The sequence below is a fragment of the Danio rerio genome, chromosome 24 (assembly GCF_049306965.1).
Source record: "Danio rerio strain Tuebingen ecotype United States chromosome 24, GRCz12tu, whole genome shotgun sequence".
NCBI classification, from domain to species: domain Eukaryota; kingdom Metazoa; phylum Chordata; class Actinopteri; order Cypriniformes; family Danionidae; genus Danio; species Danio rerio.
This window is the reverse complement of record NC_133199.1, coordinates 44721005-44740010: the sequence shown is the minus strand read 5'-3', so window position 1 is coordinate 44740010 and position 19006 is coordinate 44721005. Positions and strand designations below refer to the sequence as shown.

The window sequence follows — 19006 nt, the reverse complement described above, 5'->3', positions numbered from 1 at the left end:
CAGTAATAGGAAACACCCATACACATTCATTCACAGTCACACTCATGAACTACAGCCAATTTATTTCATCAGTTCGCCAGAAGCAAATGTGTTGACATGAAGAAAACCCATGCCAACATGGGGAGAACATGCAATCTCCACACAGAAATGCCAACTGGCCCAGCTTGGACTCGAACCAAAGACCTTCTTACTGTGAGGCCACAGTGCTAATCACTAAGCCACCGTGCCGCCCCCAATCTATTATTTTTATTTTTTTTAATCATTATTATTTATTATTATTGTTTTTAAATACATCATAAACCTACTTGTTCATTCATTCATTCATTCATTTTCTTGTCGACTTAGTCCCTTTATTCATCTGGGGTCGCCACAGCGGAATGAACTGCCAACTTATCCAGCATATGTTTTACACAGCAGATGCCCTTCCAGCTGAAACTCATCTCTGGTAAACACACACACACACTCATACACTACGGACAATTTAGCCTACCCAATTCCCCTGTACAGCATGTGTTTGGACTGTGGGGAAAACTGGAGCACCCGGAGTAACATATTTTACTATTTGAATCATATAATAATATAAAATATGAATTAAATACTTTAAAAAAATTAATTAATTAAAACACTTACAAAAATTAAATAATTTATTTTTGTCTGATGGCAGGATTCTGTATTTTGTGATCCATATTTTTATTTTTCCTTAATTTCTTATACTTTTAAATTGCTTAATGGGGTCTTGATCTTTCCTTTAACAACTTTTAACTTTGGAAAGTTCTGAAAAAGTGTGTTTTCTGCACATGTCTATTAATTTGCAGTGCTGTATTGTGTGTGTTGGTGTTGTATATTACGCTACAAACACCTTGTAATAAACTGCAGCACATTTTCTGTCATTTTACACACTTATTTATTATCCATTATATTATTTAAAACCACTAAAATGTCACTAAAAGTCACTTTGTTAAGTTGTAGAGTAGAATTTACAGCATCAAAAGTGGACAGAGCAGAGATCAACATCCCATAATGCAATTCACAACCGCAAATAAACCCAAAACACACAAAATACAGAAACTGTTCATTAGCTGATATATTTTACAGTGAGAGGCAGCTCTGGTCACTTGCCATTTGTGATGAGACGTAGCAGATTGTTGATGTCATTTTGTGTTGATAATTAGATAACTGATTAAATATTGAGTGTATCTGAAGCGAGTCATGCGCTTCCCATACAGCTTTCTGTGCTTTGCTCTTGACTGAAGAGCTTCATTGGCGTCTGTCTGCTTATGATGGGTGTGTGTGTGTGTGTGTGTGTGTGTGTGTGTGTGAGTTAGTCAAGGCCACTGACTCATACATGTACATGCAGTTCTGCTGAGTCAGATGCACAACACAACACACACACACACACACACACACACACACACACACACACACACACACACACAAACGCACACACTCAACTATATTTACTTCAGTCTGACTCCACACTCACTGCCTCACAGATCCCAAAACAGGTCTTTTCTATCAGCTGCTGCACATTCACTGCATTTCCCAAATCACAGTTGGATGTTCAGAAGTTGCTTTTATAATGTTTATAAGCAAACATTGTGTGACTTTTGTATGATTTTGAGACAAATTTTAAGATTTGCAACTCGCATTTACACCCCATAGTTCGAGTGTCCCAGTTCAGATTTTTCTGCACTCACATGGCACAGATCAAATGTATGAAAAAAAATCAGGTGCATTTCCATATACAGTACTCAGATTAGTTTGTAGACCTCATTGAAGACTGGGAAATTAAATTAAATTTAAATGGGAAAAGTGTAACGTCAATATAGCGAATGAAGCCCCGCCTACTAGTACAGGAGCCAATCAGAGATCGCTAATGACTCAGTCCAGAGGGGGGGAGCTCAGACCAGACGTTTATGTGGTTTCTGTGGTCAACAAACACTGAAATCTCCACAAATACTTGCTTCACAGACATGAGAAATATATCCACATAAATCTTGAAATCTGTACCTTTTAATAAACACACTACACTTGATAACAAAAGTTTTTCTGGTTCTGTAATCTGTATGAAATGAACATGAGGTAGAGTCCGTCCTGTCAAACACACATCACATGTAGGGATGGCTGACATGAAACTGACGTTTCGACACAAGTGTCGAGATCCCGAAGCGCAAGTGTTTCGAAACACTGCACCGAAGCATGATCCGAAACACCCAGGTCACGTGACTAAAGTGTTTCGAAACACCTGGTCATGTGACTAAAGCGATTCAAAGCATTGATAATTTCAGAAGCGTTTCGAGACCTGGAGAATCTGAATTTGACTAACATGGTCAAAAATCAGTTTTCCTTCTCATATTGCCTAGTGGACCGTGTGTGTTCATGTGGTAACAGTGTTTTTTAAACTAATTTTGGGTTCGAATCCCGACTAGTACAAAACTTTTATGTATTTTAATCATGTTACTGTTTTATGGTGTAGTCTAAGTCTAAGTCACCATACAGCTGCGGATACACCATCAATTTAGCATCATTTTTGTAACACTGTAAAACAATAATTAATATTTTTACAGTACAGTGATGGGGTTAGGTTTTGAATAGACGTTAATAAAATACAATGGGAAATGTAATTAATAATATAAATAATTATTGTTAACTTCTGGCCACAACTTTATCTGATCTAGCAACAACCCTGATTTATGACCAAAACAATACAAATTTATTTACAAGGTGTTTATTCAGATGTCAGAGCAATGTCGAAACAAAACGATACAAAAACAAAGCATTACCAACTGGTATTAAAGCATTTTAAAAATAACTATATCAGCCTAGATTCGAGCCCACTATACTTGGATGATGGACACAAATTCTAACCGCTCGACTAAATCACTTGTAGGTCCAAATCTACGAAGTGGGGTTTCAAACCTCAATCTGCTCAACTGTTCTTTGCTGAAACTGTTTCAGTGCAATACAAATAAAATGACCACTAGGTGGCACTGTAGAGTGGTGTTTCGAAACGTTTCGAAGCTTCGACACATTTGCTTCGACTGTTTCAGTGTTTCACGAAGCCTCGCTTTGCCCACCACTAATCACATGACACATCACACATCACATGACAGCAACTTCCAACTTGTAAACAAAGAGTCGCTGTCATTTCTGGAGGAGATTCGCCATCAATACTAAGTTGTGGATTATTTCAGACAGGCAGTGCGATCAGACGATCATCATCCAGAGGAGGATAATGTGTAGAACGGCTGTAAATGAGATTGGTGTGGTGATCTCATTCTGTTGGAGTGCGCATGTGCATTAGCTTGAACAACCTGAACATATGCTGATTATGTTTGATTTGAATGTTTAGAAACTAAACTTATGAGACAGATGTTGTTTAATTCTATTGGTAATTCCAAATCTGTGATGTAATCGTGAGCTTGGCAAACAGTTATGGAGAATTTGAGGTTTCCACATTCAGACAGAATGCCCGAGGCATTTTAAAGATGGCCGCAGGTGAAATGACTTGCCTTAAAGGGACTTAGCTCTCATTGGTATGTAGAATTAAATCTGACATGTCACAATTTCAAATCTGGTTCAAACACTGGTTCAAACATATGTGAACAAATACGTTTGATCCACTTGAAACTTACCCAGCGTCACTCGCATTCCCACATATTAAGGCGTCCTTGGCTCCTTCCACTTTAAAGAAATTCTCTGGAGGAATAAAACAAGACAAAACATGAGTTTCAAATATTTACTAATGCTATACATTTAGGAGCAATTCTAAAATTTGTTTGGGGAACAAAAAACGCAGTATATTTGTGAAAAACGCAATATATCTCACAGTAAAGCATCTCAGAAATCTGCTCACCATGCTTTACAAGAAAATTACAATTTCTTATTCTTATTATTATATATATTAAATATTATATTCTTATTATACATTTTCTAGAAAATAACTTGTAAGGAAGACGATATGGGAGACTATATGGAGACTGAGCCAAAGGAAAATGAATGAATAAGTGCTGACCACTGAGCCACCGTGTCGCTATTTAATTTAATTTAATTTAATTTAATTTAATTTAATTTAATTTAATTTAATTTAATTTAATTTAATTTAATTTAATTTAATTTAATTTAATTTAATTTAATTTATTTGATTTTTAAATTAAACTAAATTAAATACAAAAAAATCTAAATTGTTTCCCAGAGATGGGTTGCAGCCGGAAGGGCATCCACTGCATAAAAAACATATGCTGGATAAGTTGGCTGTTCATTCCACTGTGGCGACCCCAGAATAATAAAGGGACTAAGACGAAAAAGAAAATGAATGAAAATCTAAATTGCCCATAATATATGTGAATGTGAGAGTGTATGGGTGTTCCCCAGTACTGGGTTGCAGCTGGAAGGGCATCTGCTGTGTAAAACATATGCTGGAACAGTAGACAGTTCATTCCGCTGTGGCGACCCCAGATGAATAAAGAAACCGAGCCAAAGGAAAATGAATTTGGTAAAATTAAATTAAATTAAATTATATATATATATATATATATATATATATATATATATATATATATATATATATATATATATATATATAATTATTATTTTATTATGCATCTAATGCATTATTATTATTATTTTATTATGCAGTAATGCATCTCAGAAATCTGCTCACCATGCTTTACAAGAAAATTACAATTTCTTATTCTTATTATTATATATTAAATATTATATTCTTATTATACATTTTCTAGAAAATAACTTGTAAGGAAGACGATATGGGAGACTATATGGAGACTGAGCCAAAGGAAAATGAATGAATGAGTGCTGACCACTGAGCCACCGTGTCGCTATTTGTGGATCATCGTCTATTTATTTGTAATAATCCAACAAGTGTACACCAACATGTGAAATGTCTCGTTCTCGATGTTTTTGTATGATAAAAAGCATGACCAAGCACATCAGAAGAAGGCGAAGGCGTCTTGTCTATTTCCGTCTGTGTCCTACATCTGCGTTCTGCAGGTCAACTTATTGAGTGCCAGCTCTGTCCTAATTGCTATTCTAATCAAATGAGACCAAACCAAAAATAAGACTGAATCTCGTCTTTAGACGTCGACGGTTCTGACAGTGTTGTCATTCAACTAAAGTTGATCAGAAACGTGCTTCACATTACTAAAGATGTCATGGGTGTGAAAGAGGATCATTCCGGTGATTTGGTCAACTAGACATTTCTAAATATTACAATAATACAAGATAAATATGAAATTATCAACAGCTAAAACAGCATTAATTCAGTGGATTAGCAGTCTTTTTTTTTGTATTTAATTTGAACTATTGTGCCAAGTTATGACCACACTCGATGACTAGTTCATCTTTGTACGACTAATCCAAGGAGTTTATGTGAGCGTTACCAGTGTTTTTACCTATAATTAAAACTGAAACTGAAATCATTCATTCATTCATTCATTCATTTTCTTGTTGGCTTAGTCCCTTTATTAATCCGGTGTTGCCACAGCGGAATGAACCTCCAATTTATTTAGCACATTTTTTTACGCAGCGGATGCCCTTCCAGCCGCGACACATCACTGGGACACATCCACACACACACCTGTACCACATGGGTTTGGACTGTGTGGGAAACCGGAGCGTCCGGAGGAAACCCATGTGAATGCAGGGAGTACATGCAAACTCCACACAGAAATGCCAACTGACCAAGTGACCTTCTTGCTGTGAGGCGACAGCACTACCTACTGCACCACTGCGTCATTGAAACTGAAATCAAATTAATTTAAAAAACTAAAGTCAATTGAGAACTAGAAACAAAGTTTTGGAAAATTCGTATTTTGTAATACATCTAACTACAGGGCGGAGTGTATATATATATATATATATATATATATATAGTCAAATTGAAACAAAATTTATTCAATCAAAAAGAATGAAAAATATTTAGAAAATTTACGAAACACTAGGGGCTCTATTTTGACGGTCCATGTGCAGAGCACAAGACGCAGGGCGCAAACGCTTTCAGGGCGTGTTAGAATGCGTTTTTGCTCATTTAAGGACGGGAAAATTTAAGGCGCATGGTCTAAAAGGGTTGAGTTTATTTTCTTAATGAGTTATAGATGTGTTTTGAGAATAAACCAATCAGAGTCTCATCTCCCATTCCCTTTAAGAGCCAGCTGCGTCAAGCCAAGAGCGCATTCGCTATTTACAGGACGTAAAGTAAGTCTAAGTGGAAAAACTGAGCATTTCACAAGCAAACAGTTCACAGTTTTTTTTTTTTTTTTTTAACAGAGCATCTACTGCATGAGAATGAGAGATGGATCTACTTTCACTTTCGCTCTTGGATAGGGAAACCTTTACGCATAGACATCAATTAGCCTATAAATAATTAATTTTGTTTGTTAAGCGCAAATATTAATTTCAAAACTATTTCTAAATTCAGTTCTAATTTCCAGCAAACGAATAAATGAATAATAATAGCAAAATGTGCTCAAAAACCTGAGTTATATCCTAAAACACATGCTGTGCCCCATATGGTCTAAAACCTGACAGGTGGACAAATCTAAGCTAGTTTTTAATAAAACAAATATAAATATGGATATAATAAATAATACTGCTAATAATAATAACATTACACAAAAGCAAATTGTTATGAATGAACTGAAAAAGCTTCCCGAGATGAAGAAGACATAAAAGCAGTGATTTTTCATATTTATGTAGGCTAGAAAATAATATGTTTTGTAATATTTTAATCCTTTATATTTATATCCTATATCTATTCTTATTATATCCTATATATATCCTTAATATTTACATTTTTTCATATGTAAAGATATTTGTCTATTGCTCTCTTGTGTGTATTAAGCAGTGTGTAAGCGAGGTGCAACTCCGCGCTGGAGTTTAGACCGGGTTTGTTTTGGTCTAATGAAAAATCTATTATAGTTTCTCAAAATAGCAACGCGCCAGCGGTCCGCCTCAGAACACCTTCCTTTTTAGAGCAGAACGCCTATGAGCGCACATATGAGCGCTAATGCATTTGCTATTTAAACAGCGTAGCCCAACGCCTCAAAACCACTCTTGCGCCAAGCTGAAACTAGCAAAAGACTACTGCGCCACGCCTTGCGCCACACTGCTTTGGGTGTATGATAGAGCCCTAAGAGTGTGCTGCCGTGTTGCACTGTGGCTCAGTGGTTAGCACTGTGGCTACACAGCAAGAAGGTTGCTGATACGAGCCTAGGCTGGGTCAGTTGGCATTTCTGTGTAGAGTTTGCATGTTCTCGCCGTGTTGGTGTGGGTTTCCTCCGGGTGCTCCGGTTTTCCCCACAGTCCAAACACATGCGCTGTAGGAGAATTGAGTAAGTTAAATTGGCTGTAGTGTATGAGTGTGCAGAGATTAAGGCTAAGGATTTTTTTGTACTGGCCCAAATATTTTATTATATTAATTAATAGCTATTTCTTAGCTACATATTTTAAATAATGTGTCAAAAATACAGTCTGCGAATTTAGAATTTAAATCTAGAATGTACAAATGTCAATAAATGTATGATGAGCAAAATTTTAAGTATTATGCAAACAAAAAGAGCGGCATTGAAAATGTGCAGGTATTTCATTGTAGTTTTAAATTATTTAACAAGATGTGGCTGACTTTTCAAACTGGCGGCAAACTGTGCAAAACATCCCTTTATTTTTTTTTACGTCATGTTGTACCCACATAAGACATTTACGTTCTTGCTCAAAGATGTTAGAAACAGATATTTTCGTTTAGCATCACAACCTGATGTTGCCACCTCCTCGCTGTACTGGTTGTTACCAAATTACAGGAAAAAATAACATGCTCACAACATCCAATCACATAAGAGGAACCGAAAAGCAATATGGTGTTTACAACTTCACAGAGAAGGTAGCATTTAAATGGTTAAAAACACTGTTTATCAGATATAAGACTGTACACAACTGACAAATAGTCGCAGGCAAATTAAACTTTAGGCAAGGCAGCATGGTAACACAACAACCATAGTAATCAGTCTGTTATAGCACTGTAAACTATTACAAATGTCCATAAAAGTCATTTTTTTCAAGCTTTTCAGGGTTAAAAGTTGTTGGAAGAGAGATTAAGATCTCATAATGCAATTGAAAATCATAAATAGATGGAAAAAATAAAAACAAAATACGTCAAACTGCTAATGTCGAGATGTTTTTGTACAGAAGAAGCCACCGACCTTCATTATTGAAGAATTCCTCCAGCGAGGCCCAGCTTCTGTTATTGCATATGAAAGTGCTGTTGTTGTATGTCGGCAAGGTGGTGTTGAGACATTGTGAGGCGCTGCGGACGCATTTCTGCCGCAGGTTCCCCATGAAGAGCTGCAGGCCGATCAGAGCGAACACGCTGAGGCAGAAAACAGTGAGGATCATCACGTCCGCCAGCTTCTTCACCGACTGGATCAGAGCGCCAACGATGGTCTTCAGGCCTGAGGAAAACACCAGCACATCAGCACACAGACACACTCCACCCAGGGCACGGTGACAATTTTATTACTATTGTTATTATCATATTTAGATTGTTTAGTATTATTGAAAATTATAAATGAATTAAACTATTGTTTTGATTAATGCTGGGTTATTCAGCATTTTTGTCTTTCCAAATTAAGGTTGTGCATTGTACTGAAAATTAACTATTGTGCTGTAAACTACCTGACGAAAGTCTTGTGGCCTATCCAAGCTTTAAGAACAACAAATACTAATAACTTGACTTCTAGTTAATGGTTTGGTATCAGAAGTGTCTTATATGAGACAGTAAGGTCTGACTCTGCTTAGACACAAGCAGGGTTCAACGCTAAGGATTTTTTATACCGGTCCGATCGGGCCATTGGTTGAGATTTTTACTTGCCCTGCCAAAATTTTCACTGGCCCCACCAACAAAACTAAAAAGTTAATAACTATTTCTCAGCCACATATTTTAAATAGTGGCAAAATTATGCCTGTGAATCTAGAATTTAAACATTTTAAATATGTTAATAAATGTATAATGAGCAAAATTCAATATTTTATGCAAATGAAAGAGCAGTATGAAAAATGTGCTGGTATTTTAATGCAATTCTAAATAATTTTTATTAAAAAAAAAATTTTGTTCTTTTTTTTCAGTTTCTTAATTTTGTACCCATGTAATTGTCTGCTTCTAACACTTTAGAAACAGACGTTTTCTTTTAGCCTCATTGTTTAATTTTGCCACCATGTTGCCATCTTTTCGCTTTACTGGTTGTTACCAGGTTAAAAAAATAAATAAAAAATGTGTTATGGCCGATAGGGGCCAGTAACAATCCTGTCTACTGTCCCGAGTGTCTTTCACGCTGGCCCCGGGCTACCGGGCAGTCCTTATTGTTGAGCCCTGACAAGTCTCGTCACTGAACAGAAATAATGTCCAGTATAGAATATAAAGTCCTGCTGCAGTGGAGACAGAATGAATATTGTGTCTGACTCCATCATGAGCTTGGAGGACTGCATCCATACATCTCTGACATGAGTCAAAGTCATCTGGAATGGCAAAGAAAGCGTTCTTGCAGGACTCCCAGAGTTCATCAAGACTCTTTGTGTTCATCTTCAACGCCTCCTCCTTCATCTTACCACAGACATGCTCAATAATGTTCATGTCTGGTGACTGGGCTGGCCAATCCTGGAGCACTTTGACCTTTAGGAGCTTTGATGTGGAGGCTGAAGTATGATAAGGAGTGCTATCCTGCTGGAGAATTGTCCCTCTCCTGTGGTTTGTAATGTAATGGGCAGCACAGATGTCTTGATACCTCAGGCTGTTGATGTTGATCATCCACTCTGCAGATCTCTTGCACACCCCCATACTGAATGGAACTCCATACCATAATTTTTCCCTCACCAAACTTGACTGATTTCTGTGATTATCTTGGCTCCATGCTGGTTCCAGTAGGTCTTCTGCAGTATTGGTGATGATTGTGATGCAGCTCAACAGATGATCCATGGGGAAAGTCGACCCTATGCCACTTTTCCAAATGATCAACTAGAAGTCGAGTTATTATGTGTTGCTGTCACAACTGGGACCAACGACAAGACTTTTGTCAGGTAGTATAGTTTTACAGCACAACTACAGTATAATTATTAATTTACAGTCCACTTGTATATTTAACATTTTTGCATTTTTTTCATGTTACACATGGGTGTGCATTGTGCATCTATATATCATTATGAAATCCAAAATATATCCAGAGTATATTACAGTGCACTTGACAATTTTAATAATGAATAGATTGTTTTTTTTTTTTTTGAAAACTGATTTTTCAGCTTTATTAAACATTATGAATTAATTAAAGTGTTTTTTTTTACTATTCATGTTTTTTTGCAGCATTTTGTCATTTCATGTTAGGGTTGTGCATCATTCAGAATCCAGAATATATACAAATATATTGGCAGTAGTGAAATAATAATAATAATAATAATAATAATAATAATAATAATAATAATAATAATAATAATAATAATAATAATAACACTAATAATAAAAACAATAATAATAATAACAACTAAATAATAATAATAATAACAAAATAATAATAATAATAATAATAATAATAATAATAATAATAATAATAATAATAACAATAATAATAATAATTTTTTAATGATAATAAAAATAAAGGAAACAAATATTTTAAAAATAATAGAAATATCTGTTATAGTTCATTGATATTTTTCTCATGCAGAAAATATGTGTAAAGAAGTTTAATAACATGACAAATTAAAATAATGAACAAAAATTGCATAAAAGCATTATAAAAATGTATAAATTAATGAAATATATTATATATTAAACTAAATGTCATTATTTTATGATTAATATTAAAATGAAAAAAAAAATAATGAAGACAAATAATATATATATATATATATATATATATATATATATATATATATATATATATATATATAATAAAATACATTTAAAGTACTTTAATATAGCAATTTTAATGGCAATAATAAATATCATATTAAAATTGTAAATACATTTCTGGGATTATGTATTAGATTTCTTTACAATGTGACTGGGATTACTTTACTGCAATTCAGTGTTTTTAAATTAAAATGCATGATTAAATTCATGAATTCTAAATGTTGCCAAACCCAGACTCACATCTCTGACACTGTAGCATTAATAAACCACATTAAAACACAACACAACATCTAGGTCTGTCTTTGCAAACATTTGTGGGTGCAAAAAGCACACAAAATGTGACAGCACACAACAGACACTTCTATGGAATGAGCACATGACTTACTTTACAGTATATAATCATATATGTGCGTGTTTTTCTTTTATATGCATGTATTCTTCAGTCCATAAGAAGCGTCTGTATATTGACTCACCATGCAGAGTTCTGTTGGTCTACATCTATATGGAGCTAACAATATGACAAAAGGATTTGAAATGTAATTGTCAGTTTGAACTATTGATATTTGTATATAGCAAAATGTGTGCACATTCATATATTCAAATATTATTATAGAAGTGGGCGGAGCTAAAAGAGCACTTTTGGCACAATTTATATGCCACAGCTCTCTAATTAGTTGATTCAAATAGCAAAATATGCATATAGATTTAAAATGTAGGTAGTTTGAGAAAAAATTCACAACTTCAGTACTTTTTGGAAGTGGGCAGAGGTTAAAAAAAGCTCTTTTGGCACTATTTTAACTCCATAATTCTCTTATTGGTTTACTTATATCAACTTTTAATATGTCCTATATTATATGTCTTAATTTTCAAATGCTCAATATTCATTTAATTATCAAATCCAAACTAAGGGCATACAATAGTCAGTTTTATTAAATAACACTTATCAATAATTCAGATGTACACAATTCACAATCAAATAATTTTGTCCTATAATTAGCTCCATACATCTACATCATGCCATTTACGTGTCAAGCACCGTGTGCAATGAGACTTTTGCAGTGAGTGACCTGAGATCAGTGCCGACAGCTGAAGGAAACCTGAACCAGGCGTCCTGATGTAATTTCACTTGTGTGAGATTGAGCTTCAATGCAGCAGTTTCACCTGGAGGTCCTTCGAAAGCCACTTTAGCGTCTAATGTTCACAGATGTAATCGAGTGCATCAGTGCTGGCGCTCAACTTTTTTCTCTTCATAAGGATTTTAAAGAAGCCTTTGTTAAAGACATAACATTAATCAACTTGCTATAGTAATCTGAGAACAATTACACAATATGTAATACTTTATTGGGCTGGGCGGAGCTAAAGAGCACTTATGTGGAATTCATACCCCATAAATCTCTTATTGGTTGATTTATATTGCAGTTTTCAGTATACTTCATGGACGAGGGCGGAGCAAAAAAGAGCTGTTTTGGCATAATTTATACTCCATACCTTTTGTAATTGGTTGATTTATATTGCAAAATATTGCAGTTTTCAGTATACTTCATTGAAGAGGGCGGAGCTAAAAGAGCTGTTTTGGCACAATTTAAACTCCATAGCTCTCTGATTGGTTGATTTATATTGCAGTTTTCATTATACTTCATGGAAGAAGGTGGAGCTAATTTTTTTTAGCTAAAAGAGCTGTTTTGGCATAGTTTATACTCCATAACTCTCTTATTAGTTGATTTATATTGCAAAATATTATACAGTTTTCAGTATACTTCATGGAAGAGAGCGAAACTTAAATATCTATTTTGGCACAATTTCTATTCCATATCTCTGTAATTGGTTGATTTATACTGCAAAATGTGCATACAGTATATAATCAAATATTGAAGCAGTTTGAGAATAATTATAAACTAGTGTGATTTATGGAGGTGGGTGAAGCAAAAGCAATTTATACATGTGATTGGTTCATTGGTATTTGCAAAATATGCACATATATAATTTTTAAAATGTTAGTAGCTCAAGAAAACTTCAGAAATTTTCTGCACTTTATGAAAGTGGGTGGAGCTAGAAGAGCACTTTTGGCAAAATTTTACTTCATAGCTCTCTGATTGGTTGATTTATATATATATATATATATATATATATATATATATATATATATATATATATATATATATATATATATATAGTAAGTTGTTTGGGAAAACACTCAATTTTCAGCACTTTATTGAAGTAGGCGGAGGTAAAAAGACTGTTTTGGCACTATTTACACTCCATAGCTCTCTTATTGCTTTAGTAATTGTGCACTTTGCTTTGACTTATGGATTGGGAAGAGCTAAGTTCGATTTTGAAGCAAATTAATATTTGCCACAGCTCTCTGATTGGTTGATTTACATGGCAAATTATGCATATACTGTATGTACTGAAATATGTAAGTAGTTTGAGTGAACTTGCACAATTTTTTTGTACTTTATGGAAGTGAGCGGAAGTAAAAAGCTCTTTTGGCACTATTTAACTCCACAGCTCTCTTATTGGTTAATATATATTCCAAAATATCCAGGAATAGTTCAGGAAAACGCAATTTTCAGTACTTAATGGAAGTGGGTGGCGGCTGTTTTGGCACTATTTACACTCCATAGCTTTCTTATTGGTTGAGTAATTATGCACTTTGCTGTGATTTATGGGTTGGGCGAAGCTAAAGAACACTTTTAAAGTAAATGAATATGTGCCACAGCTCTCTGATTGGTTGATTTACCTTGCAAATTATGCATATATGTACTGAAATATGTAAGTAGCTTAAGAGAACATGCACAATTTATGTTGCAGAATATCAGTAGTTCAAGCAAACTTCAGTACTTTATGGAAGTAAGCGGAAATAAAAAGCACTTTTGGCACTATTTTCCTCCACAACCCTCTAAACTAGTTCATTTATATTCCAAAATATCCATATATATTTAAATAAGTAGTTTGAGAAAATTTGAGCAATGCTTTATGGAAGTGGGCGGAGCTCTTTTGGCACTATCTAAAGCTCTCCTATTGGTTGATTTATACTGCAGAGCATGCTATGTTTATACTTAATTTTTAATAATAGATATTTTTATGCATAAGAAAAATGACTCAACCCTCTCGTTTGAGTAATTAAACAGGTCTGGTTAGATGGTTTTGTATTGTTCTTGCCATATAAAGTGGGCAAACAGCCTGTTTTAGTGTTTTGCATCTGATCAGCACGTTTCCCAGCTCAAAAGTCTCATTTCCTACACTCTATGCAATGCATTTCCATGTTTTGTAAGTGATGGAAATGTGTGGTCATCCAGCATGACTGCAGGCCCGGCGGAGCGGCCTCTCACCTGGGATGACTGAGATAGTTTTCAGTGCTCGCAGAACCCTGAATGTCCGTAACGCTGAGACATTGCCCAGGTCCACAAACTCAGTTACATATCTGCAATAAGCCAGAATTGGAGCACAGACAATGACAACAACACCAACAACACAGCGGAGAATGAAGCAGATGCTGGGAGGATTCAGGAGCTGGGAAAAGATGACTGGAGAACAAACGCAGGGAAGAACCGGATGCGGGAATACACTCCGTTTCTGCTTTTTTTTTGGACACAGAGCAACACTTTGAGCTGATTTTGTTTGGTTTGGTTTTGTTTTTTTCTCTGCGCAGCTTCAGGAACCTCTTACCTGGAATTACGGAAATAGTTTTCAAAGCGCGGAGGACCCTGAACGTTCGAAGAGCTTGCAGATTGCCTACTTTTATAAACTCAGTTAGAAACCTGCAGAATCACATTACAGTTATACGGGTGAAAGGAGAAACAACTGAAAGAGAAAAAACAGCAAAATTAAAATGTCAGGAAACTGAACAAAGCATCACATGCTGTACTTTCTGCTTGCTTTCTTAATAGCTCACCACACCAACTGTAAAATAATGCAAATAAAATAAAAAGATTCTGTGGAACATATTTTTTTCATAGATTTTGCAGACTATTTTCTAAACAATGAAAGTGAATAGGAGCAGATCATAGCCCTTTTCACACAGTGATACCGGTAAATATCTGGGAAATTTCCTGAACGACTTTAACGGTAAATTCAAAAAAGCACTGTTCACACAGGCGAGGACGTTACGGAATTTTTCCAGAAAAGACCGTTCACACATCCATGCCAAAATAGCGGTAAATTCTGACATCATTAACCAGAAATGAGCTCTAAACGGCTGCGCTTGTGTTTATAACACTTGACTACCTTACAAACTCTGTGGATGGATCAGTATTGTGGACAACTTCGATGAAAACATACTGAGAAACACTTTCGCATGTCGAGATGTACATAAAATGTGTGTGTGCTGTCCAGGGCCGGAGTGGGACTCCTGTCCAGCCCTGGAGTTTCAAGCCTTATGCTGAGTTCACACCAGATGCGGAACAGACATCCTAGGGTGCGATACGCGAATTGCGCGAATGGCGAGGGGCAAATTGAGCGTTTTGACGCGATTAACGAGCGTTTCGCACGAATCTCTCAAGTTTAAAAATCTGAACTTCAGCGTACATTCGCGCCTGATTAACCAATCAGAAGCTTGCTCTTGTAGGGGCCTGATTGTGACGTAGAATCTGTTCATCAAACTTGGCTTGGCTCAGTCAAAAGCACCGCTGAAAGCCTCCGTCATCCAGTTTCTGGAGGAGTTTATGAGCTCGCAGAGCTGGTGCGCCTCTGAAAGGATCTAGTGGACTAAGACACGACCCTAAACGTATCGACGCTGTTTTTCAGATTTCATAAAGTACATAAACACGGTTATTTTCTTTAAAAAATCCAAAAAAATAAAAAAAAATTAAATCCAAGTTAGCCATTTAGTTATGAAGCTAGAGTCTTCAGGCAGACAGAAGCCCTGCCCATCACACGAATCCGTGTCTGTTCGGAAGTAAATTTGACGCGCGAATGAAGCGAGTAACCTCAAATGTTCACGCGGCTATTTACGCATGAATAGCGCGATTTGTCCGCGCGTTCCGCATCTGGTGTGAACACAGCATTAGACCGGCCCACCTCAGTTCACGACTGACTATATTAAAATAACATCATTTCCAATTAAGTTTCTAATGACACTGTCACGTCTTTTTCAAGGACACAGCTGCTTTAGAACTTCAAATGTTCAACAACCCAAACAGTATTGTATGTCTTAAATGAAAAAAAGAATAATAATTATTACTCAGGTGAGGTTTGAACTCGGGTCAGCGGTCTCGTAATGCGACGTGCTGACCACTGGAACACAATGGCACTGTCGCACCACCGATAAAATAAATTTAGATTTCTTATCACGTTATGTCAGATTTATTAATGTAGTGAAGCATCTGGTTTTCATTGAGCAGGTGTAATATTCCTCTATATTAATTATTCTAATTCTTGTTTATACATCATTATCAACCTGCAGGCTGCATTTTGCTCACGGGGCTGAGAGAAAATAAATAAAAAGAGTGAAGCTGCGGCAAAATAATGAAGAAAAAGAGTGAGGCGATGGGCAAATAAATAAATAAATAAATGAAAAAGTGCGACTGCTGAGAGTGCAAGCAGCCAGGGACACCAGCCCTCGCGGCTAAAAAAAATGAACCCGCCCACCGGGAGTTCTCCCGGTCCTCCCGATTAGCCAGCCAGATCTCACAAGAAAACATGAATATTTTACGTTTTGCCAGTTTAGTGGCTAATTCGTACGAATTCGAGATCAGTCATACGAAATTGAAAGATTTTAAAAAGGAGGCGTGGCACCTAACCCCACCCCTAAACCCAACCGTCATTGAGGGATGAGCAAGTCGTACTAAATTGTACGAATTAGATCGTACGAATTCATACGAATTAACCACTAAATCAAAAAGTTACGAATTGCCGTGAGATTGTGTTGGATTAGCCAATCTGGGCCTGGTGCTGTCGCTCACCGGCTGCTTCACATACATACGCGACGCTTCAAGCTACTGAAGGAAGCAGAGCTTGAAGGTAAACAAACAGCAGATTATCATAAGCATCTTATTGATCATTTTTTCCACAGTTGGCATTAGGGAGGAACATAGAAACGTTATCCGACTAACAGCAGCTGAATGTGTCTGGAAAATATTCAAAGGCTTTTATTTTTATAAAAGCATGGATGTGAATGCGTCTGAGTGTTCTGATTGGCTGGAGTAGACATCTCATGTCAGTTAGTTCTAGTTGTGAACGCGCTCTTTACGACAATCTTCCTTCTGCGTTTACAAAGCGCAGCATTCCGGCAAATTACCCGTAATCTTACAACTTCTCTTTCCAGAAAATAGCCAGAACTAATTTACTGGCATTTTCAAAAAGGGCCTGTTCACATATACAGACCTTTCCGTAAAATTGCAGGTAATTTTCTGTAAAGGTCTGTACTGTATGTGTGAAAGGGGCTCGTGTCAAGATTAATTATTTCACAAATACCTAAATGAAGTCACACAAAGCTACTGAATGATACAGGGATTTCTGTACTATCCAAAAAATCTTAAAATAAAAGTTTTATTATTATGATAATAGATAATCTTACTTGTTTTAAAAAAAGACCTAATATGAATCTTTAAGAAAACAAGATTCACACATTAATATAACATGCAACATATCTAACAGCACAATTTCATGTATTATCTGGTGTATAAAAGTAAAATTATGTAATGAAATATAAAAATATGTAAATAATTATTTATTTATTAGACTAATGTGGTTAAAAACAATATTTTGTTGGGTATTTTGTCATATTTTAATAAACAATGAATATTTTTTTTTAAAACAAGGATTATCTAATATTAAATTTTTTTTTATATTTAATTATTTATTATTTAATATGATTATATATTTATATATTTAACATGGTGCAGTACAATGGCGCAGTGGGTAGCACAATTGCCTCACAGCAAAAAGGTTGCTGGGTTGAGCCCCAAATAGGTCAGTTGTCATTTCTGTGTGGAGTTTGCATGTTCTCCCCGTGTTGGTGTGGGTTTCCTCCGGGTGCTCCGGTTTCCCCCACAGTCCAAACACATGCGCTATAGGGGAATTGATCAACTAAATTGGCTGTAGTGTATGAGTGTGTGTGTGTGTGTGTTAATGAGGGTGTATGGGTGTTTCCCAGTACTGGGTTGCAGCTGTAAGGGCATCTGCTGTGTAACATTAACTAGAACAGTTGGTGGTTCATTCCACTGTAGTATCCCCTGATAAATAAAGGGACAAAGCCGAAGGAAGTTAATGAATGAATGAATGAAATATAACGATTCTGGACTACTGTATGAATAATATAATTAGCTTACAGTAAAATAAGAGAAAATCAATGTTTGTATTCTTGTTTTTTTCTGTATTTTTTATAGATGCATCCTGATTTTATCATTATGTTCATAAAAGACAAACTAATGACGAAGTGAACAATATTATTATTAAGCAAGCTCAGATTTCCGAGTCTCTGTTTCTGCATCAGACTGATTATGAAGCAGGTGAATTGACAGTGCATGCGGCGTATAATATTGCATGTTCAGATATGATGTTATTTTGTATACAGTGGTGTGTTAGTGATTTATCAGCCGCTGTTTCCGCTTCGCCGTCATCCGTCTGGCTTTAATGAAGTCAGGAACGGCGGCTCGCGCTCCTGTCAGCGTTTCAATACAAACGTGACTTATTTTCAGCCCGAGGGTCCATCTGACGGCGGTTCAAGGACAAGCGGCCTGTTAAAACTCCACAAATAAAGCCATAAAGGCCAAGCAGAAATAAGCACTTCATCACCACACACCGCTTCTGTCTGAAAACACACGCATCTATGGAGAAATTCTGCTTATACAGTCACAATGATTCGCCCTCCTGTGAAATATTTCCCAAATGATGTTAAACAGATTCAGAATTTTTCACAGTATTTCCTCTTATATTTGTTCTTCTGGCGAAAGTCTTATTTGTTTTATTTTGGCTAGAATAAAAACAGGTTTTTATTGTTTTAAAGCTATTTTAAGGTCAATATTATTAGCCCCCTTCAGCAATATTAGTGTTGGATTGTGTCCAAAACAAACCACTGTTATACAATGACTTGCCTAATTACCCTAACTTTACCTTAATTACCCTAGTGAAGCCTTTAAAAGCCTTTAAGATGAA

At 35.8% G+C, this 19006-nt stretch overlaps 1 protein-coding gene across 4 annotated transcripts in view; it reads right to left on the bottom strand.

Moving 5' to 3' along the window:
- Nucleotides 1-19006, bottom strand: part of scn5lab (sodium channel, voltage gated, type V-like, alpha b) — a 267011-nt gene that overhangs the window by 158617 nt on the left and 89388 nt on the right. For 3 of the 4 annotated variants that reach the window (XM_073940498.1, XM_073940499.1, NM_001045123.1), the window contains 3 exon segments: nt 14242-14333; nt 8214-8462; nt 3636-3699 (listed from right to left, as the gene is read on the bottom strand). In XM_073940498.1, the coding sequence (XP_073796599.1) occupies nt 3636-3699; nt 8214-8462; nt 14242-14333 (405 nt within the window). 4 annotated transcript variants of the gene reach the window in all.